Here is a 27718-nt window from a genome sequence, read left to right on the forward strand (position 1 = left end):
GCGCTGAATACAACAGGTGTAAACCTTTCTGTGAAATGTTTACTTACAAGCCCTTAACCAAAAATGCATTTTTAAGAAAATAGAGTTGAGAAAATATTTACTAAATAAACTAATGTAAAAAAAAAGTAACACAATAAAATAACAATAACGAGTATTAGAGGTACCGAGTCAATGTGCGGGGGTACAGGTTAGTTGAGGTAATTGAGGTAGGTAGGGGTAAAGCGAATATGCATAGATAATGAACAGCGAGTAGCAACAGTGTAAAAAAAAACTTCCTTTCCTTCCCTACTTCTTATTCCACTATTCCACTATCTCTATTTCCTTATCTCCTTTCCTTACCTAGCTCTTTTCCTAGCTCTCTTTCCTAGCTTCCTTTACTTTACTCATTTTCTTTCCTAGATTCCTTTCTCGATTTCCTCACTCCATTTTCTAACTCCCTATCTTTTCCTCTTTCCTAGCTTCCTTTCCTAACTTCCTTACCTCCTTTTCTAGATTCCTTTCCATCCCTACCACCCTTTCCTCGAAGTTAGGAAAGGAGGAAAGAAAAAGTTAACATGTTTGTGCTAGGGATTAACCACGGCCTGTCGATGGTATTGGTTTTAGTGACAGGCTAGTTTTGTGACAGGCTACTGCGGGGCTGCAGCTGGATACTATTGTGCTGCCCTGTTGTTGCTGTGCTGGAAACCCCGTACTGACTTTCTGAAGGGACCCAAGATGGCTGAATGGTCACAGGGGCTGTAGTTAACAATTATCTAGATAAGCAGTATATGATGGAAATGAATGACAAATAATGTTAGTATGTGAAACATAACATTGGGGGGAGTTATACGATTACAGCTTGATGGTCTGCCTCATTTTGAAATGCAAGGACACCCAGTGAGGAGAGAGACGGATTTCTCCGCGGCCCAGAGCCAGAACATGGCGGAACACTTGGGAAAGAAATAGCTAGCAGCTAACGTATTATAGAAAGCCGTATAGCTGATCGGAAACGTCGGGCTACATTTAACGACACTGTTTGCGGTTCGTAAACGGGCAATAATGTAACCGGTGCATGGTATTTGTCGATGTATAATAATGTACTGTTTTCATAAGATGTTGAATGTAGCAAGGCAGTTAGCCGACTAGCTAGCTAACGTGCTAGCTAGTTAGCTCCGGTAGATAGCTAGCTAGCTAGCTAGCATACAGCAATTATCTCAGTGTACTATAGCTGAAGTCCTCTAACATAGCCATAATATTACACTGAATGTTTCCCATTCGAACCTAGTTTATATACGTATTATTTGGGCTATGGTTGTACTGTTTGTGTAGCTAGTTTCTGAAGGAGAATGTGTAGGTAGCTAGCTAACTGATCTGTTAGACAGCGCGAACGGACGCGTCGTAGGCTTTTTGGTCTGCGCGAGACAAGTTTTGTGGAAGCCAGCTAGCATCTGTAGCAAGCTACACATAGCGACCTGCGATAACCATCTAGTTAATCTAGTTTTTGAAATCTACTGACTAAGTGGATCTACGGTAGTTGATCCTCACAACCACCATACTAGGCAGTCGGTAGAGTTGGCGCGTTGCGGCGCGAGGTAAACAGAAGTCGGCTGGGGGAAAGCGGTCACGACCACCTGCCAAGATGACGGACACCCGCCGCCGAGTCAAAGTTTATACGCTCAACGAGGACAGACAATGGGACGACCGCGGCACCGGACACGTCTCCTCGGGCTATGTAGAGCGGCTGAAAGGCATGTCTCTGCTGGTGCGAGCGGAGAGCGATGGTGAGTCAGGTAAAAGTATTGTTATACTCTCACTAATACTCACAACCATTGATTGATTACTATACTCTTTGTTCTGATCATGTCACGATGTTGTTGATAACACCTAGCTAGCTATCTGTAAACAAACTACGTAGCCTCGTTTTTGTGTACTATTATGAAGAAAGTCAAAAGAGGAGCCTGATATCTAATTAGTGGGTGGTCCATTGAGCCCTTGAGTTCAATACAAGTCACTGACCCTGAATCCTCATACTATGTGCACTAAAAGATACAAATACATAGCTAGAAGTGATCATGGAATATCATGCCCCATCTCAGCCAGGCCCCTGTTGTAAACGCAGCTCGGTCTAAACGGTGTGTCATTGCCTTACAGTTACATAATCACACTGTCCCCACAGCCACCCAAAGAGGGGCCGAGATACTGCATGTTAGTTTTTGGTGTTATCGCTAACTCACTTTGTGTTTCTTCACACCCCCAGGTTCCCTGCTGCTGGAGTCGAAGATAAACCCAAACACAGCCTACCAGAAACAACAGGTGAGTCACTTGCTAGACGAAGACACTTGAATGTTAGCGTAATGTCTCCTGTCTTATTCTAACAGCGTATTTATGATAGTAATAGTGCTGTTTTGTCTCTTTCCATCAGGACACGTTGATAGTATGGTCGGAGGCTGAGAACTATGACCTGGCCCTCAGCTTCCAGGAGAAGGCCGGCTGCGATGAGATCTGGGAGAAAATCTGTCAGGTAATCCCACTTTTCTTCTCTGTTTGCGTGTGAGTATAAGATGAAGGTGGAACATACTCAACTCTATTGTCTTGTGGCTAGAAGCCCAAAATCCCTTAATAATGAAGTATAATTATATGTTTAGCACTCACTTAATGTGAGATAATTGAATTTTCTACATTTCTAAGTATGGTTTAAAGGTTAGCGCATGCATGTTTATGTATAACTAATGCCTTCATGTGTTGTGTTTTGACTCATGTTTCTCTCTGTTCTGTCCCTAATGTTGTGGTGTTATAACTCATTGGTTTGTTCATATGATGTTTACTCCCGTGTTTCTGTCCCATCTCTACCAGGTCCAGGGCAAGGACCCGTCGGTGGACATCACCCAAGAGCTGGTGGACGAGTCGGAGGAGGAGCGCTTCGACGACATGTCCTCCCCGGGGCTCGAGCTCCCACCCTGTGAGCTGGGCCGCCTCGAGGAGCTCGCCGAACTTGTGGCCTCCTCCCTCCCCTCGCCCTTACGCCGTGAGAAACTGGCCCTGGCTGTGGAGAACGAGGGCTACATCCGCAAGCTCCTGGAGCTCTTCCGCCAGTGCGAGGACCTGGAGAACGCCGACGGCCTCCACCACCTCTACGAGATTGTCAAGGGTATTTTCCTGCTGAACCGCACGGCCCTGTTCGAGGTCATGTTCTCCGAGGAGTGCATCATGGACGTGATTGGCTGCCTGGAGCACGACCCGGTGCTGGGGGCTGCGCCGCGGCGCCACCGTGACTTCCTCACCAAGACTGCCCGCTTCAAGGAGGTGATCCCCATCGGCGACCCCGAGCTGCGCGCCAAGATCCACCAGACGTACCGGGTGCAGTACATCCAGGACATGGTGCTGCCCACGCCGTCGGTGTTCGAAGAGAACATGCTTTCCACGTTGCACTCGTTCATCTTCTTCAACAAGGTGGAGATCGTGGGCATGCTGCAGGTGAGTCTGTGGGGACACAGGGAGGGCACCAGCATGCACAGTTAACATTAAAATGTTTTGTATTTATTCCTCCTTACTTTTTCTATAATTAGTAACATTTTATCTCTGCATTGTTGTACCGTAAGTAAGCATTTCACTGTTAGTCTGCACCTGTTGTTTACCAAGGATGTGACAAATAACATTTGATTTTGATTTGAATTAAGTGGCCACAGTCAGGACAACATAGGCCAGAGTAAGGCGCTACACACACACATGCAGGTGTACACATGGGGAGCGTGCTGTAATGGTGAAATGTCAGCGATTTCTGTGTTTTGGTTTTTATTTCCGTTTTAGTTTTTCTTATGATAGCCATATAAACCCCAGTCTGAGTACCAGTCGCTAACGTTCCACTCCTTGTCATTGCCGAAAGGCCCGTTTATTTGGCAATCTCAACATTCAGTATGTGCTGGATTTACAGCAGAGTTGCTCATTGGTTGTTGGAAATAACATTGAATATTTTCCATGATGACATGTGGAGCCTCAAATAGAATTATAATTTATAACAAAGTCAAAAATAAACATTTAGCTGTTAGCTAGGCAAGTTGCTATATTTTAAGGCATTTTGTTGTTTGAATTGCGTTATGCATTTAGATGTGAGCTAGAAACTTTTGACAGACTGGTTTCATCTGGACAAACAAACCATTGCTTAGCAACCAGATACCAACATGTTCTGTGGAGAGAAAAAGTGGTAGTGTTCCAATATTTGCATAATCGTTTTGATTGGACGATAACTGTGAGGGTGATCTCCTCAAGCTCATTATTGATAGTGTTCGTATTTGAAGAAAGGCCAGTCTGACATGGAGTACAGGAAGTGGATTAGCTAGTAAAGAGACTGGTACCCAGGCTATATAAACCCTTGCGAACCGTACCTAGAACCCAGAGTTTTCTCTGGCCAGGTTTATACTCCTGCCCCTAACCCCACCGCTTGGTCAGCCTGGCCCTAACCCCACCGCTTGGTCAGCCTGGCCCTAACCCCACCGCTTGGTCAGCCTGGCCCTAACCCCACCGCTTGGTCAGCCTGGCCCTAACCCCACCGCTTGGTCAGCCTGGCCCTAACCCCACCGCTTGGTCAGCCTGGCCCTAACCCCACCGCTTGGTCAGCCTGGCCCTAACCCCACCGCTTGGTCAGCCTGGCCCTAACCCCACCGCTTGGTCAGCCTGGCCCTAACCCCACCGCTTGGTCAGCCTGGCCCTAACCCCACCGCTTGGTCAGCCTGGCCCTAACCCCACCGCTTGGTCAGCCGGGCCCTAACCCCACCGCTTGGTCAGCCGGGCCCTAACCCCACCGCTTGGTCAGCCGGGCCCTAACCCCACCGCTTGCTCAGCCGGGCCCTAACCCCACCGCTTGGTCAGCCGGGCCCTAACCCCACCGCTTGGAACTAAAATAAATGGTCAGCCTTTGTATCAGTACAGAAACACCAGATAAAGTGTAGTATAAATAACTGCTGTGTGTTCTCACTATAAAGGAAGCATGTGCTTTTTAGTTTGTCTTGTATGTGCTGTACCCATGGTCAATGATTGGCTGCTTTTATGGGCAAGTGACATTATGGTTTTTGCACTGTCAACTCCACACCTTGTTTATGTACGGTAGTCTCCGTGGAAACGGCAGAGTGTTTTGTAAACAAGTTATGCTGTGTGGGGGGAAACGGACAGACATGGGCTGTGTTAATCAGGCACCAAAGTGAAGAAAGCAGACTGAAGCAGCGAGGGACTAGCTGGGCTTGTCCAATAAGAAAAGTTAATTGGCTGACTCTGAAACTTGGCTAACTATGGTAAAAATGTTGTGACTAGGAATTACTTAGATGCTGATACAATATGTATACGGAACAAAAATATAAACGCAATATTAAAGTGTTGGACCCATGTTTTATGAGTTGAAATAGAAGATCCCAGATATTGTCCATACACTAGTGAGCCTGACAGGTGTGGCATATCAAGAAGCTGATTAAACAGCATTATCATTACACAGGTGCACCTTGTGCTGGGGAAAATAAAAGGCCACTTAAGTTTTGTCATAACTCAATGCCACATATGTTTTGAGGGAGCGTGCAATTGGCATGCTGACTGTAGGAATGTCCACCAGATCTTTTGCCAGAGAATTGATTTCATTTCTCTACCATAAGCCACCTCCAACGTCGTTTTAGAGAATTTGCCAGTATGTCCAACTGGCCTCACTACTGCAGACCACGTGTATGGTGTCGTGTGGGCGAGTGGTTTGCTGATGTCAACGTTGTGAACAGAGTGCCCCATAGTGGGGTTATGGTGTGGGCAGGCATAAGCTACGGACAACAAACACTATTACATTTTATCGATGGCAATTTGAATGCACAGAGATGCCGTGATAAGATCCTGAGGCCCATAGTCGTGCCATTAATCTGCCGTCATCACCTTATGTTTCAGCATGATAATGCACGGCCTCATGCCGCAAGGATCTGTACACAATTCCTCAAAGTTGTAATTATCCCAGTTCTTCCATGTCATGCGTGCTCACCAGACATGTGACCCATTGAGCATGTTTGGGATGTTCAGGACCGGTATGTATGACAGCGCATTCCAGTTCCCGCCAATATCCATCAACTTCGCACAACCATTGAAGAGTAGTGGGACAACATTCCACAGGCCACAATCAACAGCCTGATCAACTCTATGCAAAGGAGATGTCAAACTGCTTGAGGCAAATGGTGGTCATACCAGATACTGACTGTTTTTTCTTCTGTGATAAAACAATGCATATCTGTATTCCTAGTCGTGATAAATCTATAGATTAGGGTATAATGAATTTATTTCAATTGACTGATTTCCTTATATGAACTGTAACTCAGTAAAAATCGGTGAAATTGTTGCATGTTGCATTTTTTTAAATATTTTTTTCAGTATATTACAAATCTAAATGTATTTCAACTCTGCTATTTTAAATGTTCCAAACATATTGCTCACTATATGTCTGCTGCAGAGGGATAAGCGAGAGCCATTCCAAAACTAGGTTTTGATCAGTCATGGAAATAAGTGCTGAAAACAACATGTTGGCTCATCATTTTAAAAAGAGGAGAACGTGCTCTAGAAGGAAACAGAGTTTTGTCACAGGTACTGCCCACTAGCGCAAAAAAATATTGTGATTAATGAAAACATTTATATTGCAATATAAGTCAAATAAATAAATATGCCGATATGTAACAATCATCCCCCCCATCACTAATAAGGACTTCTCATAAAGGTCCTTTATCTAGGAAACGGTTTTCAACTTCCTCTTACGGTGAGTCAGGGTTGTTAAGTTCAAATGTTTTTCAACTAAAAGTTCAAATGAGTGTTCCTATTGGACAAGGACCGGTAGTACTTCCTCTTTTTGGAAAAATGTTCTCTTGTTTCGTGCCTATTGAAACAACCCCAGGGTAAACACGTCATGGTGGGACAGCTAAACATCAGCAGACCTATTGACCATGCAAGCTTCAGATACAAATTGCCTTCATAGGCACAGATCTACGATCAGCTTACCCCTCTCCAACCATAGCCATTTGGGAGTCAAACTCAAAAACGGACAGGTCTGTTTCCGTGTAAAACCTTATGCCGTTATCCTCCTGCTCATCCTTTGTTCTTTTGTTTTTCTTTCCTTCACGGTCAGGACGATGAGAAGTTCCTGACAGACCTCTTTGCACAGCTCACAGACGAGGCCACAGACGACGACAAGCGATACGAACTGGTACGCCAACTGACATCAGCACAGACGCAACTAATGCCGGACTCCCACTATGGGCCCGACCAAACTAGGTCGCATTACCAGGCCGGTAGGGCTTGGCTTGGCCTGGTCTTATAATGTGAATCAAGCACAATAGTTTATTTGGACAAAATTGACAATTATTTCCACTTTTCTCACACATTGTATAGTAGTCATTGGCTAACATGAAGTTGTCTTCCCCACAGGTAAACTTCCTAAAGGAGTTCTGCGCCTTCTCCCAAACGTTACAACCTCAAAACAGAGAAGCCTTCTTCAAGACGCTGTCGAACATGGGCATTCTCCCTGCACTAGAGGTGGTACTGGTGAGAGCCCACACAGCACTCCAGACCTGGGTCATACACGACAAATACTTGAAAGTGTTTGAGGATTTTATTTTCATAGTCTTGGGGAGAAGAAGAAATGTATTGTTTGTAAAATGTGACAAAATGGCAGCTGTTCTTGCCAAGATTATGGTCTGTGTGCACGTTTTTAAGTTTTATTAGTTGTATGTATGGCATACACCGTCCAATGAAATGCTTACTTGCAGGTTCCTTCTGGACAATGCAACAACAATAATAAATAATAATAGGAACATAAAGTAAATGTCTCAGTAGAACAGAATAAACATTTTAACATCACTATAATACAGGAAGGCCCAATTTATAGTACAATATTTACACATGTTTTGGTGAAAAGGGGATTGCTGAGGTGTTTAAATTGTGCAGTATTTAGCGATCATGTAATTTTAGTTTTGTACTTTGTGCACATAAAGAAATAATAGTGTTACTTATAAGCCCATGTGAACTGGCCACCAATAGGTGTATGACACTGGAATAAAATCAGTCAACATTCAGTTAATTAAGCTTGGGCGTCAGGGTCAGAAATGGTAAAATAACGTTTGGAGGCGTTCCATTTGACCAGGCAAACTAAATCAAATACCGCTCAAGCATTTCACTGATCTTTTTTGACCAGCGTATTAAGGTGCCATACGCCTTTAACAATTACTAACAAATTCAGCTGTTTTTTTCCTTGACTATCTACTTATGAAGTTGTTATTCTATTCTGTTCTACTCCGTAGTATTCTATTCCATTGTGTTCTGTGACTGATGTCGTGTGTGTGTGCGTGCCATCAGGGGATGGATGATGTGCAGGTGCGCGGCGCGGCCACCGATATCTTCTCCTATCTGGTGGAGTACAACCCTTCTATGGTACGAGAGTTTGTCATGCAGGAGTCCCAGCAGAACGATGACGTGAGTACAGCTCTCACCTATACCAGGGATGTGTTTTAATATGAACCAAACATAAGCAAACACAATTAAGCGGGGAGGGACCTACAGTTGAAGTTGGAATTTTACATACACTTACCGTAATTTCCGGACTATTAAGCGCACCTGAATATAAGCCGCACCCACTGAATTAAAAAATATATATATTATTTTGAACATAAATAAGCCGCACATGTCTATAAGCCGCAGGTGCCTAGCGGTACATTGAAACAAATTAACTTTACACAGGGTTTAACGAAACACGGCTTGTAACAAAAATAAATAGGCTTTAACGAAACATGGCTTGTTACAAAAATAAATAGGCTTTAATGAAACACGGCTTGTAACAAAAAATAAAAAATTAGCAGTAAGCTTTAGTTGTCTTTTTGCACTGAGTCAATTCCTCACGCTGCTGTTTCCAACGTCTTATCATCGACTCATTAAGACCAAGCTCCCGTGCAGCAGCTCTATTTCCTTTTCCAACAGCCAGATCAATCGCCTTCAACTTGAAAGCTGCATCATATGCATTTCTCCGTGTCTTTGCCATGATGAGGGTGACAAAATGACTTCCGTAATCAGAATGATGGGAAGTTTGAGAGCGCTCGATTTAATCTAAACAGTAAACAAAAAAGTTGTTTGACCTTAACTTCTCTAGGGCCAGTGGGACGATTTCGTCCCACCTACGTAACAGCCAGTGGAATCCCGTGGCGCGTTATTCAAATACCTTAGAAATGCTATTACTTCAATTTCTCAAACATATGACTATTTTACACCATTTTAAAGACATTTACATTTACATTTTAGTCATTTAGCAGACGCTCTTATCCAGAGCGACTTACAGTAGTAAATGCATACATTTCATACATTTTTTTTTTTCAAGACTCTCGTTAATCTAACCACACTGTCCGATTTCAAAAAGCCTTTACAACGAAAGCAAAACATTAGATTATGTCAGCAGAGTACCCAGCCAGAAATAATCAGACACCTATTTTTCAAGCTAGCATATAATGTCACATAAACCCAAACCACAGCTAAATGCAGCACTAACCTTTGATGATCTTCATCAGATGACAATCTTAGGACATTATGTTATACAATACATGCATATTTTGTTCAATCAAGTTCATATTTATATCAAAAACCAGCTTTTTACATTAGCATGTGACGTTCAGAACTATCATACCCCCCGCAAACTTCCGGTGAATTTACTAAATTACTCACGATAAACGTTGACAAAAAACATAATTATTTTAAGAATTATAGATACAGAACTCCTCTATGCACTCGCTATGTCCCATTTTAAAATAGCTTTTCGGTGAAAGCACATTTTGCAATATTCTAAGTAGATAGCCCGGCATCATAGGGCTAGCTATTTAGACACCCACCAAGTTTAGCCCTCACCAAAGTCAGATTTACTATAAGAAAAATGTTATTACCTTTGCTGTTCTTCGTCAGAATGTACTCCCAGGACTTCTACTTCAATAACAAATGTTGGTTTGGTTCAAAATAATCCATAGTTATATCCAAATAGCGGCGTTTTGTTCGTGCGTTCAAGACACTATCCGAAAGGGTAAAGAAGGGTGACGCGCCCGACGCGTTTCGTGACAAAAAAAATCTAAATATTCCATTACCGTACTTCAAAGCATGTCAACCGCTGTTTAAAATAAATTTTTATGCCATTTTTCTCGTAAAAAAGCGATAATATTCCGACCGGGAATCTGTGTTTTAGTACAAAGAGAGAGAAAATAAAAACATGGGGTCGTCTCGTGCACGCGCCACAGTCTGATTGTCCTCTGATAGACCACTTACCAAATGTTTTTCAGCCAGGGGCTGGAATTACATCATTCAGCTTTTTCCCGGGTTCTGAGAGTCTATGGGAGCCGTAGGAAGTGTCACATTACAGCAAAGATCCTCAGTTTTCAATAAAGAGAGTCAAGAAGAACAAGAACTTGTCAGACAGGCCACTTCCTGCAAGGAATCTTCTCAGGTTTTTGCCTGCCATATGAGTTCTGTTATACTCACAGACACCATTCAAACAGTTTTAGAAACTTTAGGGTGTTTTCTATCCAAAGCCAATAATTATATGCATATTCTAGTTTCTGGGCAGTTTCTCGGGTACGTTTTTTATCCGGCCGTGTAAATACTGCCCCCTAGCCCTAACAGGTTAACCCGTTCTGCAATTTCATTGGTCTAATGAAAGCTTCATGCCGCCAAAAAACTGAGTACGTCACAGAATGTGTTTTTTTGGAGAGAAAAAAATTTGAAAGCGGTAAAAATCCATATATTAGCCGCGTCATTGTTTAAGCCGCGAGGTTCAAAGCTGGGAAAAACGTTGCGGCTTATAGTCCGGAATTTACGGTAGGTTGGAGTCATTAAACTTGTTTTTCAACCACTCCACAAATTTCTTGTTAACAAACTATAGTTTTGGTAAGTTGGTTAGGACATCGACTTCGTGCATGACAAAAGTAATTTTTCCAACAATTGTTTGCAGACAGATTATTTCACTTATAATTCACTGTATCACAATTCCAGTGGGTCAGAAGTTTACATACACTAAGTTGACTGTGCCTTTAAACAGCTTGGAAAATTCCAGAAAATGTCATGGCTTTAGAAGCTTCTGATAGGCTAATTGACATCATTTGAGTCAATTGGAGGTGTACCTGTGGGTGTATTTCAAGGCCTACCTTCAAACTCAGTGCCTCTTTGCTTGACATCATGAGAAAATCAAAAGAAATGTTCATCCTTGGGAGCAATTTCCAAATGCCTGAAGGTGCCACGTTCATCTGTACAAACAATAGTATGCAAGTATAAACACCATGGGACCACGCAGCCGTCATACCGCTCAGGAAGGAGAAGCGTTCTGTTTTCTAGAGATGAACGTACTTTGGTGCAAAAAGTGCAAATCAATCCCAGAACAACAGCAAAGGACCTTGTGAAGATGCTGGAGGAAACAGAAACAAAAGTATCTATATCCACAGTTAAATGAGTCCTATATCGACATAACCTGAAAGGCCGCTCGGCAAGGAAGAAGGCACTGCTCCAAAACCGTCATGAAAAAGCCAGACTACGGTTTGCAGCTGCACATGGGGACGAAGATTGTACTTTTTGGAGAAATGTCCTCTGGTCTGATGAAACAAAAATAGAACTGTTTGGCTATAATGACCATCGTTATGTTTGGAGGAAAAAGGGGGAGGCTTGCAAGCTGAAGAACACCATCCTAACCGTGAAGCACGGGGGTGGCAGCATCATGTTGTGGGGGTGCTTTGCTGCAGGAGGGACTGGTGTACTTCACAAAATAGATGGCATCATGAGGGAGGAAATGTATGTGGATATATTGAAGCAACATCTCAAGACCTCAGTCAGGAAGTTAAAGCTTGGTCGCTAATGGGTCTTCCAAATGGACAATGACCCCAAGCATACTTCCAAAGTTGTGGCAAAATGGCTTAAGGACAACAAAGTCAAGGTATTTTAGTTGCCATCACAAAGCCCTGACCTCAGTCCCATAGAAAATTTGTGGGCAGAACTGAAAAGGTGTGTGTGAGCAAGGAGGCATACAAACCAGACTCCGTTACACCAGCTCTGTCAGGAGGAATGGGCCAAAATTCATCCAATTTATTGTGGGAAGCTTGTGGAAGGCTACCCGAAATATTTGACCCAAATTAAACAATTTAAAGGCAATGCTACCAAATACTAATTGAGTGTATGTAAACTTCTGACCCACTGGGAATGTGCTGAATGAAGTGAAAGCTGAAATGAATCATTCTCTCTACTATTATTCTGACATTTCACATTCTTAAAATAATGTGGTGATCCTAACTGACCTAAGACAGAGAATTTTTACTATGATTAAATGTCAGGTATTGTGAAAAACTGAGTTTAAATGTATTTGGCAAAGGTGTATGTGAACTTCCAACTTCAACAGTACCTGAATTTGTCCAATAGAAACTCTCGTTGTCATTGCAAAAAATGCTTTCCCTTTGGTTTAAGCTGTTTCCTTTGCAAAACGTTTGGAACTGAATTTGCTACGTTTTTTGTCTAATGAATACACCCCTGCATTTCCCTTAGTAGGACATCCGAGATGCTAACCTCACAGTTATGGACTATCGAAATGGTACAAATATGAAACAACCAAAATAACGGACTGTTCCGGAACACTAGAGATCACTTTCGGTTCTGTTTCGTTCCTCAATGTTGTTATTTTCCGGTTTTCGGTTATGTTCCCTGAACCGGTTCCAACCACTGGTTGGAACATTGTGAGGGGTGACGCTCCAGGTTGTCGTTTTTGCTGTCGCGCTGCTGTGCATTTCAGAATATTTCTAGGCTTATGTCCCATCAATGAGATTCCTGAGACGTTCCAGGCTTTGTGATCTTGAATCCTTTGGTAATCTGCACAGCTTGACTGCAATAAAAATGACCTGGAACGCCACCATTGTGCATGATGCTGCGTTCACATAGGCGACTCATCATGCCAGGACGACACCTGATGTCATTGTTTGCAATGAGACAATGATGCCTAAAAGGTTGAACCTTTTGCCTTCTGTTAGCATAAGACTAGTCATGAAGACTAACTAAAACAATAACTAGGCTCATTTTAATGTCTATCAGGATATGTTTAGCAACATCACCTACAGTGTAGCTAGGAAGTTTGGATGTTCAAAGTGCCATATTTGTTCAGTTTGGAATTTTGGATGTTGCTAAGCTAGCATGTTCTTCAAATCAGCCAGCCAGGCAAACTGCCAAGCAACGTACGGTAGTCAACAGGTTTTCACATCATCCGGTCTGACGTTCTTTGAGTCGCCTATGTGTTTTTAAAGGTAGCATGAGTGCTAGTGGTAATATTGCCTCTAGACGCTGATCTTGGGTCAGTTTTGCATTTCCCCCCACTAATGGTTAGGTTTGGGGGAGGGGAAGCTGATCCCAGATCTGTCCCTAGGGGGAGCAGTGCTAATGGTGTCTGTCTAAAGTCTCTCTTGTATCTCCCACCGTGTCTCTCCCAGGACATTCTGCTGATCAACCTGATCATCGAGCACATGATCTGTGACACGGACCCCGAGCTGGGCGGCGCCGTGCAGCTGATGGGCCTGCTGCGCACCCTGGTGGACCCTGAGAACATGCTGGCTACCGCCAACGTGAGTAGAGCGTCTTAACCTCTCACCCTACCTTACACCTCTCACCCTACCTTACACCTCTCACCCTACCTTACACCTCTCACCCTACCTTACACCTCTCACCCTACCTTACACCTCTCACCCTACCTTACACCTCTCACCCTACCTTACACCTCTCACCCTACCTTACACCTCTCACCCTACCTTACACCTCTCACCCTACCTTACACCTCTCACCCTGAGCTAACAACCCTCACGCGGGAACATGCTGGTCATCGCCAACGAAGGTCTAGCTCCTTCTCACACCTCTCTCCTCTCGTCCGGAGATGAGGCCTCTCTCTCGTCTAATCCCTGGTGTAGATCTCCTGTGTTTTGTTGAAGCTTTGTTTTTTACTTGGGAGTGTTTGTAACTCAGTTTGTATCTGGTCCTCCTGCAGAAAACTGAGAAGACTGAGTTCCTAAGCTTCTTCTACAAGCACTGCATGCACATCCTCTCTGCTCCTCTACTGGCCAACACCACAGACGACAAACTCAGCAAAGGTGAGTCATCAATCCCCTGTGCGCACGTGTGTGTGTGTGTGTGTGTGTGTGTGTGCAAAGATGACATTATTTTTGACCTGTCCATGGCCCACTGTAATGTGAGTTCTCTGATTATCATGAGGAAGGACACATTCACTGAAAGTTATATGTACAGGCACGCTCACCTGAGATAAGCTACTGTATGTGTGAGTGAATGAACACCAATCTTACCCCCACACACACGCACACGCGCTCACCATATGAGCCACTGTACTGTATGTGTGTGAGTGCTTTATGATAATTATGAACCCCCCCCAGATGACTTCCAGACGTCTCAGCTGCTGGCTCTGATCCTGGAGCTGCTGACGTTCTGCGTGGAGCACCACACCTACCACATCAAGAACTACATCATCAACAAGGACGTCTTACGCCGTGTCCTGGTGCTCACCGCCTCGCAGCACGCCTTCCTGGCCCTTTGTGAGTCCCCTATATATATATATATATATATATCACATACATACATGCATACATACATACATACATACACCGTATAGTCAGGGGTTAAAGTTCACTGTTCAGGGATGCAAACTAGTCACCTTTAGGTGAAATATGCCGTTTTGAATCCAAAATAGGTGACCTACGTGATTCGTGTACATCCGATGAGCAAAGTTTGGGAGGGAGGGAGGGGAGATCGAGTGATGCGCGTTTGGAGCAATACTGGCTGTATCGAAGGCTCAGCCAATTGTTCACATAACAAAAGAATGCAGCGCAGCACCCGACTGAAGAGAGAAGAGACAACCAACTTACTAGTTACAGCATCAGCTAGCGCTCTGGAAAGGCAGCTTGTCAGTTACACCAGCGCGTCCCCTGAAAGATAACGAAGAGGTAACGTTAGGTGAGAAGCCTGACCACGGAGATGAGGGTGAGAAGGTGATGAAGCGTACTTCATGAGCTTTAACCGAAAAACTACTGGCATTTGGAAAGTTTGAGTTGAGGGAGAAAGTGTTGTGGAACAAGTATTATCATTAAGTATCTTGCTAGCTGGATCTCCGTTAGCTAGCCAGAGAAATGTTGAGCAACATTAGCCAACTCATCTGATCAAATCTGTTAACTAATGTTTTACCTCTACTGTATGTGGCTAATTTTCAGAATGTGAGAATTAGGTGAAAAGGAGGTGTTGATTGTTAAACAAGTGGATTCAGGGTTAAAGTGTAGCTGGAGCTGGGCCTGGCTTAAGATGGAGAGATGAAAGGAACACCGCACACTTTCCCTCTCTCATTTTTTCAATACAGTGGATAAAAGGAGTATGCCAGGTGTACTATCTGCCTGAAATAGATCAATTATGCCAACAAAGGGTATCATGCTCTGCTGGCACATTGTAGAACAGATGTCCACAGGCAGAAAGTGTACAATGTAGTAATGTGTAGCCCAAAGATATTGCTTTTGTTGTGTTGAACGTGACAGTAACACGTCATATTATTAATGAGGGGGGATTATAATTTTTTTTAACTCAGTGAACGTTATTTTTGAACACATAGCCTTGTGCACTTGATCGATGTCTACTATAGTGGCCACTATAATAGAGCAACAATATAATGCCTGTTTGTTTCATTATATTACTACTTTAAGATGTTTTTTTCCCAAGTGCAATATTTATGTGTGTGTGGTCACAAGCATTCTATTATAAAAGCTGTCATGGTAACAAGCATTCTATTAAAAAGGCTGTCATGGTAACAAGCATTCTATTAAAAAGGCCGTCACGGTAACAAGCATTCTATTATAAAGGCCGTCATGGTAACAAGCATTCTATTATAAAGGCCGTCATGGTAACAAGCATTCTATTATAAAGGCCGTCACGGTAACAAGCATTCTATTAAAAAGGCCGTCATGGTAACAAGCATTCTATTATAAAGGCCGTCATGGTAACAAGCATTCTATTATAAAGGCTGTCATGGTAACAAGCATTGTATTATAAAGGCCGTCATGGTAACAAGCATTGTATTATAAAGGCCGTCATGGTGACAAGCATTGTATTATAAAGGCCGTCATGGTAACAAGCAGTGTATTATAAAGGCCGTCATGGTGACAAGCAGTGTATTATAAAGGCTGTCATGGTAACAAGCATTGTATTATAAAGGCCGTCATGGTAACAAGCGTTCTATTATAAAGGCTGTCATGGTAACAAGCATTCTATTATAAAGGCCGTCATGGTAACAAGCATTGTATTATAAAGGCCGTCATGGTAACAATCATTCTATTATAAAGGCCGTCATGGTAACAAGCATTCTATTATAAAGGCTGTCATGGTAACAAACATTCTATTATAAAGGCTGTCATGGTAACAAGCATTCTATTATAAAGGCTGTCATGGCTAACTGCACTATTACTGTATAGTTTTTTCTCATTTGCAGTAAAATGTAGGTAACAAATAACATTTAGATTGCTTTCTTTACATTTTTTAGCTGTGAGTTAGGTTCACATTAACCACTTTTTATTTTACACACAGAGACTGATCATGTGGATCATATTCTTTGTTGTTTAGTTAGTTAAACCTGCATTTCCTGCTAGCAGGGATTTTTCGCATGTTTCAGTGCAACAAAAAAAAGGTCCACCATTTTGGGCCCTCAGCAGTTTGCATCCCTGACAAGGAACCCAAACCGGATGCGCCGTGAGCCATCGTGCGTAAATGTATTTTGTCCCCCTACACCAAACGCGATCACGACACGCAGGTTAAAATATCAAAACAAACTCTGAACCAATTACATTAATTTGGGGACAGGTCGAATGCATTAAACATTTATGGCAATTTAGCTAGCTAGCTTGCACTTGCTAGCTAATTTGTCCTTTTTAGCTAGCTTGCTGTTGCTAGCTAGTTTGTCCTGGGATAAAAACATTGAGTTGTTATTTTACCTGAAATGCACAAGGTTCTCTACTCTGCCAATTAATCCACACATAAAACGGTCAACCGAATCGTTTCTAGACATCTCTCCTCCTTCCAGGCTTTTTCTTCTCGACTTTATATTGCGATTGGCAACTTTCATAAATTAGGTGCATTACCGCCACTGACTTCGTTCGTCTTTCAGTCACCCACGTGGGTATAACTAATGAGGAGATGGCATTTGCAGGAGTCATAGGGAGGGAAACATGTATTCTGACATGAAGTCAATGCACAGCAATTCTTAATGCAATCACAGGAAAACACTTTCGAAAGCAGTTTTTGCATATGCATTTTGAAAGTCGTTTTGGCCTTTGTTAATAAAGAGGGTGATCCCAGTTTTCCATTGCCGCCATGTTTATTTCTCTACTCCTTCAATTGCTAGAATGGCATCGTTTTACAAATGTGGTTACAACCGGCAATGACGTTGCCCTACTTTGTAGTAGAAACCAAAATAATCAACCTTTTTTTTTAGTGAATAATGATAATTTATATATTTATAATAAAATAATAAGATGAGTCAGGATGTTGTCCAATGGGGTAAATACAGAGGGACCAAGCCCATGCTTCAGCCTACATCAGATCCCTTCCCCCTGAGTGTTACAGTGCATGTGGAAAGTATTCAGACCCCTTTCCTTTTTCCACATTTCTTATGTTACAGCCTTATTCTAAAATGGATTAAATACATTTTCTGGCTTCACCTGCTGTATCGTCTGAGACCAGCCACCCGGATAGCTGAGGAAACTGTGGGTTTGCACAATTTAGTTTAATCCTTTTTTAGAATAAGGCTGTAATGTAACAACATGTCGAAAAAGGGAAGGGGTCTGAATACTTTCCAAATGCACTGTAGCTGATGTGAAATCACTAGCTAGTTTGTATCTAGCGATTGTAGTAACTGCCATCGTTCAATTGACGTCACCTTCCCATAGACATAAGTCAACATGATAGACTAGTCTCTTGGCTTGTCAGCTAGCACGGCTGGCTTTGGGTGGCAGGTGTTGTGCGGAGTCTCTGGATCTAACTCTGCTTTGGACAGACAGGGACGGAAGCTATATTGTCACACAGTGCTGACACTTCCTCTCATGCTTTCCTCCTCCACCCTCTCTTTCTCCTCCTCCACCCTCTCTTTCTCCTCCTCCACCCTCTCTTTCTCCTCCTCCTCCACCCTCTCTCTCTCTCGTTCTTCTCTCCTCCTCCACCACCCTCTCTCTCTCTCGTGTTCTTCTCTCCTCCTCCACCACCCTCTCTCTCGTGTTCTTCTCTCCTCCTCCACCACCCTCTCTCTCTCCTCCACCACCCTCTCTCTCTCCTCCACCACCCTCTCTCTCTCCTCCACCACCCTCTCTCTCTCCTCCACCACCCTCTCTCTCTCCTCCACCACCCTCCCTCTCTCTCCTCCACCACCCTCCCTCTCTCTCCTCCACCACCCTCTCTCTCTCCTCCACCACCCTCTCTCTCTCCTCCACCACCCTCTCTCTCTCCTCCACCACCCTCTCTCTCTCCTCCACCACCCTCTCTCTTCCTCCTCCACCACCCTCTCTCTCCTCCTCCACCACCCTCTCTCTCTTCCTCCTCCACCACCCTCTCTCTCTCCTCCTCCACCACCCTCTCTTTCTCTCCCCTCCTCCACCACCCTCTCTCTCTCCCCTCCTCCACCACCCTCTCTCTCTCTCCCCTCCTCCACCACCCTCTCTCTCTCTCTCTCCCCTCCTCCACCACCCTCTCTCTCTCTCTCTCCCCTCCTCCACCACCCTCTCTCTCTCTCTCCCCTCCTCCACCACCCTCTCTCTCTCTCTCGCCCCTCCTCCACCACCCTCTCTCTCTCTCCCCTCCTCCACCACCCTCTCTCTCTCGCCCTCCTCCACCACCCTCTCTCTCTCTCCCCTACTCCACCACCCTCTCTCTCTCCCCTCCTCCACCACCCTCTCTCTCTCTCCCCTCCTCCACCACCCTCTCTCTCTCTCCCCTCCTCCACCACCCTCTCTCTCTCTCCCCTCCTCCACCACCCTCTCTCTCTCTCCCCTCCTCCACCACCCTCTCTCTCTCCTCCTCCACCTCCCTCTCTCTCTCCTCCTCCACCTCCCTCTCTCTCTCCTCCTCCACCACCCTCTCTCTCTCCTCCTCCACCACCCTCTCTCTCTCCTCCTCCACCACCCTCTCTCTCTCCTCCTCCACCACCCTCTCTCTCTCCTCCTCCACCACCCTCTCTCTCTCCTCCTCCACCACCCTCTCTCTCTCCTCGCACCCTCTCTCGCTCTCCTCCACCACCCTCTCTCTCGCTCTCCTCCACCACCCTCTCTCCCGCTCTCCTCCACCACCCGCTCTCCTCCACCACCCGCTCTCTCCTCCTCCGCCCTCTCTCTCTCTCTCTCTCTCCTCCTCCGCCCTCTCTCGCTCGCTCGCTCCTCCACCGCCCTCTCTCGCTCGCTCCTCCTCCACCGCGCTCGCTCCTCCTCCACCGCCCGCTCTCTCGCTCTCTCTCCTCCACCCTCTCTCGCTCTTTCTCTCTCCTCCACCACCTTCTCTCTCTCCTCCAGGCGCGCTGCGCTTCATGCGGCGGATCATTGGTCTGAAGGACGAGTTCTACAACCGCTACATCATAAGGAACTTTCTCTTTGAGCCCGTGGTCAAGGCCTTCCTCAACAATGGCGCACGCTACAACCTCATGAACTCAGCCATCATAGAGATGTTTGAGTATGTCCGCGTGGTGAGTATTTTTCCGCTTCCGATGTCTCATCTTTTTGTGATGTAACTTTTTATTGTAATTTTCGAATATATACACTGAAAGAAAGTAATTAGGCCCTTATTTTTGGATTTCACATGACTGGGAATACAGATATGCATCTGTTGATCACAGATACCTTTAAAAATAGAAAAGTAGGGGCGTGGATCAGAAAAACAGTCAGTATCTGGTGTGACCACCATTTGCCTCATGCAGCGTGAGACATCTCCTTCGCATAGAGTTGATCAGGCTGTTGATTGTGGAATGTTGTCCTACTCCACTTCAATGGCTGTGTGAAGTTACTGGATATTGGTGGGAACTGGAACACGCTGTCGTACACGTCGATCCAGAGCATCCCAAACATGTTGAATGGGTGACATGTCTGGGGAGTATGCAGGCCATGGAAGAACTGGGACATTTTCAGCTTCCAGGAATTGTGTGCAGACCCTTGAGACATGGAGCCGTGCATTATCATGCTGAAACATGAGGTGATGGCGGCGGATAAATGGCACGACTATGGGCCTCAGGATTTTTTCACAGTATCTCTGTGCATTCAAATTGCCATCAATAAAATGCAATTGCCATCGATAAAATTGCAATTCGTTGTCCGTAGCTTATGCCAGTCCAAACCGAAACCCCACTGCCACCGTGGGGCACTCAAGACCCTGGTGAGGATGACGAGCATGCAGATGAGCTTCCCAAAGGGAGTTTCTGACAGTGTGCACTTTCCGGGTGGCTGGTCTCAGACGATACCGCAGGTGAAGAAGCCGGTGTGCTCTTGGGCTGGTGTGGTTACATGTGGTCAGGTGGCTTATGATAGAGAAATTAACATTCAATTCTCTGACATCAGCTCTAGTGGACATTCCTGCAGTCAGCATGTCAATTGCACGCTCCATCCAAACTTGAGGCATCTGTGGCATTGTGTCGTGTGACAACCTCACATTTTAGTGGCCTTTTATTTTCTCCAGCACAAGGCGCACCTGTTTAATGATCATGCTGTTTAGTCATCTTCTTAATATGCCAGGTTGATGGATTATCTTGGCAAAGGAGAGATGCTCACCAACAGGGATGTAAACAGATTTGTGCACAAAATGTTATCTATATACAGTACCAATCAAAAGTTAGGACACACTTAATCATTCCAGGTTTTTAAAAAAAAAAATTTTTTAAACTATTTTCTACATTGTAGATTAATTGTGAAGACATCAAAATGATGAAATAACAGACATGGAATCATGTATTAACCTAAAAAAGTGTTTATATTTGAGATTCTTCAAAGTAGCCACCCTTTGCCTTGATGACAGCTTTGCAGACTCTTGGCATTCTCTCAACCAGCTTCATGAGTTAGTCAGCTGGAATGCATTTCAATTAACAGGTGTGCCTTGTTAAAAGTTAATTTGTGGAATTTATTTCCATCTGAATGCATTTGAGCCAATCAGTTGTGTTGTGACAAGGTAGGGGTGGTATACAGAAGATAGGGCTATTTGGTAAAAGGCCAATTCCATATTATGGCAATAACAGCTCAAATAAGCGAAGAGAAACGACAGTCCATCATTACTTTAAGACATGAAGGTCAGTCAATCTGAAAATTTTCAACAACTTTGAAAGTTTCTTCAAGTGGTCGCAAAAACCATCAATCGCTATGATGAAACTGGCTGTCATGAGGACCGCCACAGGAAAGGAAGAACCAGAGTTACCTCTGCTGCAGAGGATAAGTTCATTAAAGTTAACTGCACTTCAGATTGCAGTCTGAATGAATGCTTCACAGAGGTCAACTAACAGACGCATTTCAACATCAATTGTTCAGAGGAGACTGCGTGAATCAGGCCTTCATGCTCGAATTGCTGCAAAGAAACCATTACTAAAGGACACCAATAATAAGAAGAGACTTGCTTGTCCAAGAAACACGAGCAATGGACATTAGACTGGTGTTAATCTGTCCTTTGGTCTGATGAGTCCAAATTTGAGATTTTTGGTTCCAACCGCCGTGTCTTGTGAGACGCAGAGTAGGTGAACGGGTGTTCTGCGCATGTGTCGTTCTCACCCTGAAGCATGGAGGAGGAGGTCTGATGGTGTGGGATTTTGCTGGAACCCACCAAACCTAGATTTGTCCATCGGACTGCCAGATGGTGATGCTTGATTCATCACTCCAGAGGACGCGTTTCCACTGCTCCATAGTCCAATGTTTGAGCTGTACACCACTCCAGCCCCGACGCTTGGCATTGCACTTGGTGATCTTAGGCTTGTGTGCGGTTGCTCGGCCAAGAAAACCTATTTAATGAGGCTGCAGACGAACAGTTCTTGTGCTGTTGCTGCTTCCAGAGGCAGTTTGGAACTCAGTAGTGAGTGTCGCGAACGAGGACAGACAATTTCTACGCTCTACGCGTTCCATACTCGGTGGTCCCGTTCTGTGAGCTTGTGTGGCCTACCACTTCGCGGCTGAGCAGATGTTGCTCCTAAACGTTTCCACTTCATAATAACAGCACTTAGAGTTGACCGGGACAGCTCTTGCAGGGCAGAAATTTGATGAACTGTGAGTTGTTGGAAAGGTGGCATCCTATGACGGTGCCACGTTGAAAGTCAGTAAGGTCATTCTACTGCCAATGTTTGTCTATGGAGATGTCATGGCTGTGTGCTCGATTTTATACACCAGTCAGCAACAGGTGTGGCTGGAAATAGCCGAATTCACAAATTGTATTAGAGTCCACATACTAATGTGCGTATATATACATGACACAGGACATTGTATTAAACAAGACTGGTACGTTCTCCCTATTCCCATCCCTCCCTGCCTCCCTCCCCCCTTCCTCCTCTCCCTTCCTCCCTCTCTCTCTTTCTCCCTTTATACTCTCCCGTTCCCCCCAGGAGGATGTGAAGTCCCTGACGGCCCACATAGTGGAGAACTACTGGAAGGCTCTGGAGGACGTGAACTATGTGCAGACCTTTAAAGGACTGAAGCTGCGCTACGAACAGCAGAGGGAGAGGCAGGACAACCCCAAACTGGACAGGTAATATATTGACAACCCCAAACTGGACAGGTAATATATTGACAACCCCAAACTGGACAGGTAATATTGTTTTTGTATATGTTTGTCATGTGTCAATTGTTTTTACTATGTGGTGCAAATGGATTTCCCCCTCTGGGAACATATAGACTGTAAGATGGTGGGAGGGGGATGGATAGATGGAAGGTGGGTGGGTGGGTGGGTGGGTGGATGGATGAATGATTGAATGGATGGAAGGACGGTGGAATCAAAATTCTGCTAGTGATGTTTGGAGTTGCTGGTGGTCATTCTAGCTGTGGTTGTTTGGGAATGACTACCGTTAGCTACAGGGTGAGTCAGTGGTTGTTTGGGAATGACTACCGTTAGCTACAGGGTGAGTGAGTGGTTGTTTGGGAATGACTACCGTTAGCTACAGGGTGAGTGAGTGGTTGTTTGGGAATGACTACCGTTAGCTACAGGGTGAGTGAGTGGTTGTTTGGGAATGACTACCGTTAGCTACAGGGTGAGGGAGTGGTTGTTTGGGAATGACTACCGTTAGCTACAGGGTGAGTCAGTGGTTGTTTGGGAATGACTACCGTTAGCTACAGGGTGAGTGAGTGGTTGTTTGGGAATGACTACCGTTAGCTACAGGGTGAGTCAGTGGTTGTTTGGGAATGACTACCAAACAAGGGTGAGTCAGTGGTTGTTTGGGAATGACTACCGTTAGCTACAGGGTGAGGGAGTGGTTGTTTGGGAATGACTACCAAACAAGGGTGAGTCAGTGGTTGTTTGGGAATGACTACCGTTAGCTACAGGGTGAGGGAGTGGTTGTTTGGGAATGACTACCGTTAGCTACAGGGTGAGTCAGTGGTTGTTTGGGAATGACTACCGTTAGCTACAGGGTGAGTGAGTGGTTGTTTGGGAATGACTACCGTTAGCTACAGGGTGAGTCAGTGGTTGTTTGGGAATGACTACCGTTAGCTACAGGGTGAGTCAGTGGTTGTTTGGGAATGACTACCGTTAGCTACAGGGTGAGTCAGTGGTTGTTTGGGAATGACTACCAAACAAGGGTGAGTCAGTGGTTGTTTGGGAATGACTACCGTTAGCTACAGGGTGAGGCAGTGGTTGTTTGGGAATGACTACCAAACAAGGGTGAGTCAGTGGTTGTTTGGGAATGACTACCGTTAGCTACAGGGTGAGGGAGTGGTTGTTTGGGAATGACTACCGTTAGCTACAGGGTGAGGCAGTGGTTGTTTGGGAATGACTACCGTTAGCTACAGGGTGAGAGAGTGGTTGTCTTTGGCTTTGAAGGATTCCCATTGGCTAGAGCTGTGATCTTTTGACTCGATCTAATGTCAAACGTTGATAAAGATGTCAGAGTTCAGATATGTGATTGTTTTAGCGCTACCCACTGACTGTTTAAACTACTACACGCGACATGGTACAATGTGTCAACAAATCAGCACTATCTTTTTCTTTTTTTCAAGTTGCCGCCATCTTGGATCTAGAATTGGGATCATGCATATTTTGCTAATGACCATACAAGAAAAGAGTAACAGAGAGCACTGTACAATACGGAGAACTTAACAAATGAGGAATTTGTGATAAGTGGATGGGGGGCTGCTATATTTATGCCCCTCCACTATTGACTTTACCAATAGTTTTAACATTTTTACAGTTTGGAATCTGCCGGTTCTTTATTGATTGCTATTCATTATGTATCTGTCAATAAACTCTACAGTCATGGTCAGGTTTAACCGTTGGTCACCTCCCCTCACACAGCATGAGGTCGATCCTGAGGAACCACAGGTTCCGCCGGGACGCGCGGACGTTGGATGACGACGAGGAGATGTGGTTCAACGCGGACGAGGACGAGCTGGAGGATGGCGAGGCGGTGGTGCCCCCCTCGGACAACAAGACCACCAAAACTAGCGGCGGCGAGAACGAAGACCTCATGGACCCCATCAGCAAGTTCATGGAGAGGAAGAAACGTAAGTTGCAGGGAAAGAATGCATGAATTCCTGGCAAAACATGTATTTGACCCAGGCCAGTTATGTGAAATACAGTTTTTAGGTACACGTGGATTAGCTTGGAATTTGTACTTTTGGGATTATTCAATTGGTTCTGTTACTCTGAGTTAACAAAATTTAAGCGCATCTCATGCATTCGAAAGTAGCTGACATACTCTATGTACTGAGAACAAAGTAAGTTGTGTCTTTAAAAATGGTCAAACTGACTGCCTACAACTGTCTGTATCTCGGTCTCTCCACCACACAGTGAAAGACTCAGACGAAAAGGAAGTTCTGGGCAAGTCCAGTAGTCTGTCGGGCCGCCAAAGCCCCAGCTTCAAGCTGTCCTTCTCCGGCTCCACTACCAAGACCAGCCTGTCCAGCCCGCCGCCCTCCGCCTCGTTGCACCCCGGCTCGCCAGGCTCCCCAGGATCACCAGGGTCAGGGGCCAAGGGCTCGCCCCCGACAGCAGTCACCACAAAGGTGGGCAGTAGTACCTACCCCACGGGGACCTGAGTTGTGTTCATTAAGGCACGTAAGAACAGAAACCATTTCAAATGTTTCCTGATGGAAAATGAAAATGTCTTATTGGACAAGGCCAGGTAACCCTGCCAGTTTGTCAGTTGTCTTCGTTCTGTGACTAGTAATGGGGTGATTTGTTTTAGGGGCTGGGGGGTGTTTTAGTACTTTAGGTCTTACAGAAGACAGGGATAGTTTACCCATAGTAGAAAATTGACATTTGTTTCCTTACCTTGAACGCAGTCTGGAGAAGGACAGACTGCAATCCACACTTTGGGTTTGTTTACAGAGCCACTACGAACAACCGCTGACTTTTCCCAGTAGTCAATTTACCCCAAATTAGCAGGTGCGGTGTATGCTAGCTTTGCACAGTCTGATGCCGGAGTCTCAAACACCCATCTTGCTGCTGTTATAGTTGGCCATTTTGAGTAATGCCCACATTGTGCAAAATATTATTTGTGTGCTGTTGGGGGTTCATTAACATATTTGCCAGCATTCTATGTTAGTGGTTTGAGTTGTTGCGCCCTTGGTGTAGATTGTTTTGTAGGTGGTCTATGGTTACTCCAAAGATATGTGGCCTGTAATATGCGATAGTAATAAATGTAATTGTTCCAATAGGGAATAACTTCTCTGGATGGGAATCAGATATCAGTCTGTGGGCCCCAAGGAAGTAGCTTGCGGTCCTGATGTGGCCCCCGGATCAGATCTGAATAGATGAATTATCTCTCCCCCTTCTCTCGCTTTCTCTCTCCATCTCTCGCTTTCTCTCTCCATCTCTCGCTTTCTCTCTCCATCTCTCGCTTTCTCTCTCCATCTCTCGCTTTCTCTCTCCATCTCTCGCCATCTCTCGCTTTCTCTCTCCATCTCTCGCCATCTCTCGCCATCTCTCGCTTTCTCTCTCCATCTCTCGCTTTCTCTCGCCATCTCTCGCTTTCTCTCGCCATCTCTCGCTTTCTCTCTCCATCTCTCGCTTTCTCTCGCCATCTCTCGCTCTCTCAGGGAGGTCTGGTGGGGCTGGTGGACTACCCCGACGACGACGAGGAAGACGAAGAGGACGTGAGCGGCGAGAGTAAAGAGGAGACTCCTCCCCTGTCCAAGAAGTCCAAGCTGAGCTCCTAAAAATAATAATAATAATAAAATAAAAAAAAGTTAATGTTGTTGTTCTCTCTCGCTCCGAGCGCCAGACTATTTCCCACCGATCCCACGATAGGCACAGAAACTAACAAAAACTGTTAAAACCATCAATGACTTCACCCCCTTGGTTTTTTTAATGGGGCTCTTGTTGAGGAGCGGACTATGAATGGAAACGCGTCTCCTCGGACTAATCCCAATATACAAGTGCCAATCGGGAGGCCGCAGAGCTAGGAGCGAACGCAGCGAACGAATGGACGAGAGAGGAAGGCGTGGAGAAATGACTATCTCCGATATTACCGTCAGATAAAAGGGGCGGACTGACGATTTATAATTCAACAAAGCTAAAATACCGGAAAAATAGACACATTTATCCACACACACACTCACATACAAACTAAAACCCCAAAGAGCTTGCTGGCTCAGACCATGACCCACTGCCCCACCCCCAACCCCCCACTCAGGGAAGGACATCGCAACGACCCCCAAAATGGGGCCGGCCAATCCGGACGCAGAACCACCACTCACCCCCTACGCTGACTCCTCCTTCACCCAGCTCCTTTTTTTCTGTCTCCTCCCTTCGCTACATTTCCCCCCTTTTTCTCTCTCCGTTTTTTTGTTGTTTTTACGTTGTTTTTTAAAGAATTTAGTTTCTATGACCAGACGGGAGACGGCAGACACCGGTGCGGCGAAAATGCTGTCTGTTTTTCATTTTGATGATGTCATTGTCGTCGCTCAGAGGGAATTTCTTCCTCTTGATTAGAAAAAAGACAGCGGTTTCTTATTTTGTCTTTTTACTCTCTTTCTCTCTCTCACACTCTCTCTCTCTCCCTCTCTCCTGTTTTTGTAAACAACCCAGCCTTTACATGTTCAGGACATTTTCAGTCGCTCTTGAACAGGTTTTTAAAGACCTCAGTAGGTTGAGCTAGTTTGACCCTTTTTTTGCCCTTTGAAACTGCAGATTTTTTGGGAAAAAGAATTTGTAATCCCGTCTTGATTAAAGATTGAGTGGAATTGTAGATGTGATCAATTTTGTCATATCTTCTCTTTTTTTTGTTGTTTTCTTTTACATAAGTGTATACTTAGTTGTTCAGAAATATTTGGGACCATTAAAAATTATCTTTGCTGTATGATGTCCTACAACCTTTTGTGAAGCGACTCGCAAGGCTGAATTGTGTTATCTCTGCACTCCTATGTTGCTGTAGCCTAGTCCCAGATCTGTTTGTGCCGTCTTGCCAACTCCTATAGGGGTTTGACAATGACCACAGGAGTTGGCAAAGCGAACAGAGCTGGGACTAGGCTCATGTTTAAATGTTCTCTAG

General features: G+C 44.9%; 1 protein-coding gene across 3 annotated transcripts; it reads left to right on the plus strand.

The window, feature by feature from the left end:
* The first annotated feature begins 467 nt into the window (after positions 1–467).
* On the plus strand, positions 468–27526 carry LOC106571146 (serine/threonine-protein phosphatase 4 regulatory subunit 3). 3 transcript variants are annotated; one of them, XM_014143878.2, is made up of 15 exons: positions 468–1760; positions 2237–2292; positions 2402–2500; positions 2833–3453; positions 7112–7189; positions 7411–7527; positions 8338–8454; positions 13467–13598; positions 14015–14117; positions 14415–14573; positions 19569–19738; positions 22619–22761; positions 24520–24728; positions 25015–25229; positions 26265–27526. In XM_014143878.2, the coding sequence occupies exons 1-15, from the start codon at positions 1619–1621 to the stop codon at positions 26382–26384; spliced, it is 2481 nt and encodes an 826-aa protein (XP_013999353.1). In that variant the 5' UTR covers positions 468–1618; the 3' UTR covers positions 26385–27526. The 3 variants fall into 3 exon arrangements, with proteins under 3 accessions (XP_013999353.1, XP_013999350.1, XP_013999352.1); XM_014143875.2 differs by having other exon boundaries at positions 470–1769; XM_014143877.2 differs by having other exon boundaries at positions 471–1769; positions 22622–22761.
* Positions 27527–27718: the final 192 nt, after the last annotated feature.

Source organism: Salmo salar, chromosome ssa15 (assembly GCF_905237065.1).
Source record: "Salmo salar chromosome ssa15, Ssal_v3.1, whole genome shotgun sequence".
NCBI lineage: Eukaryota > Metazoa > Chordata > Actinopteri > Salmoniformes > Salmonidae > Salmo > Salmo salar.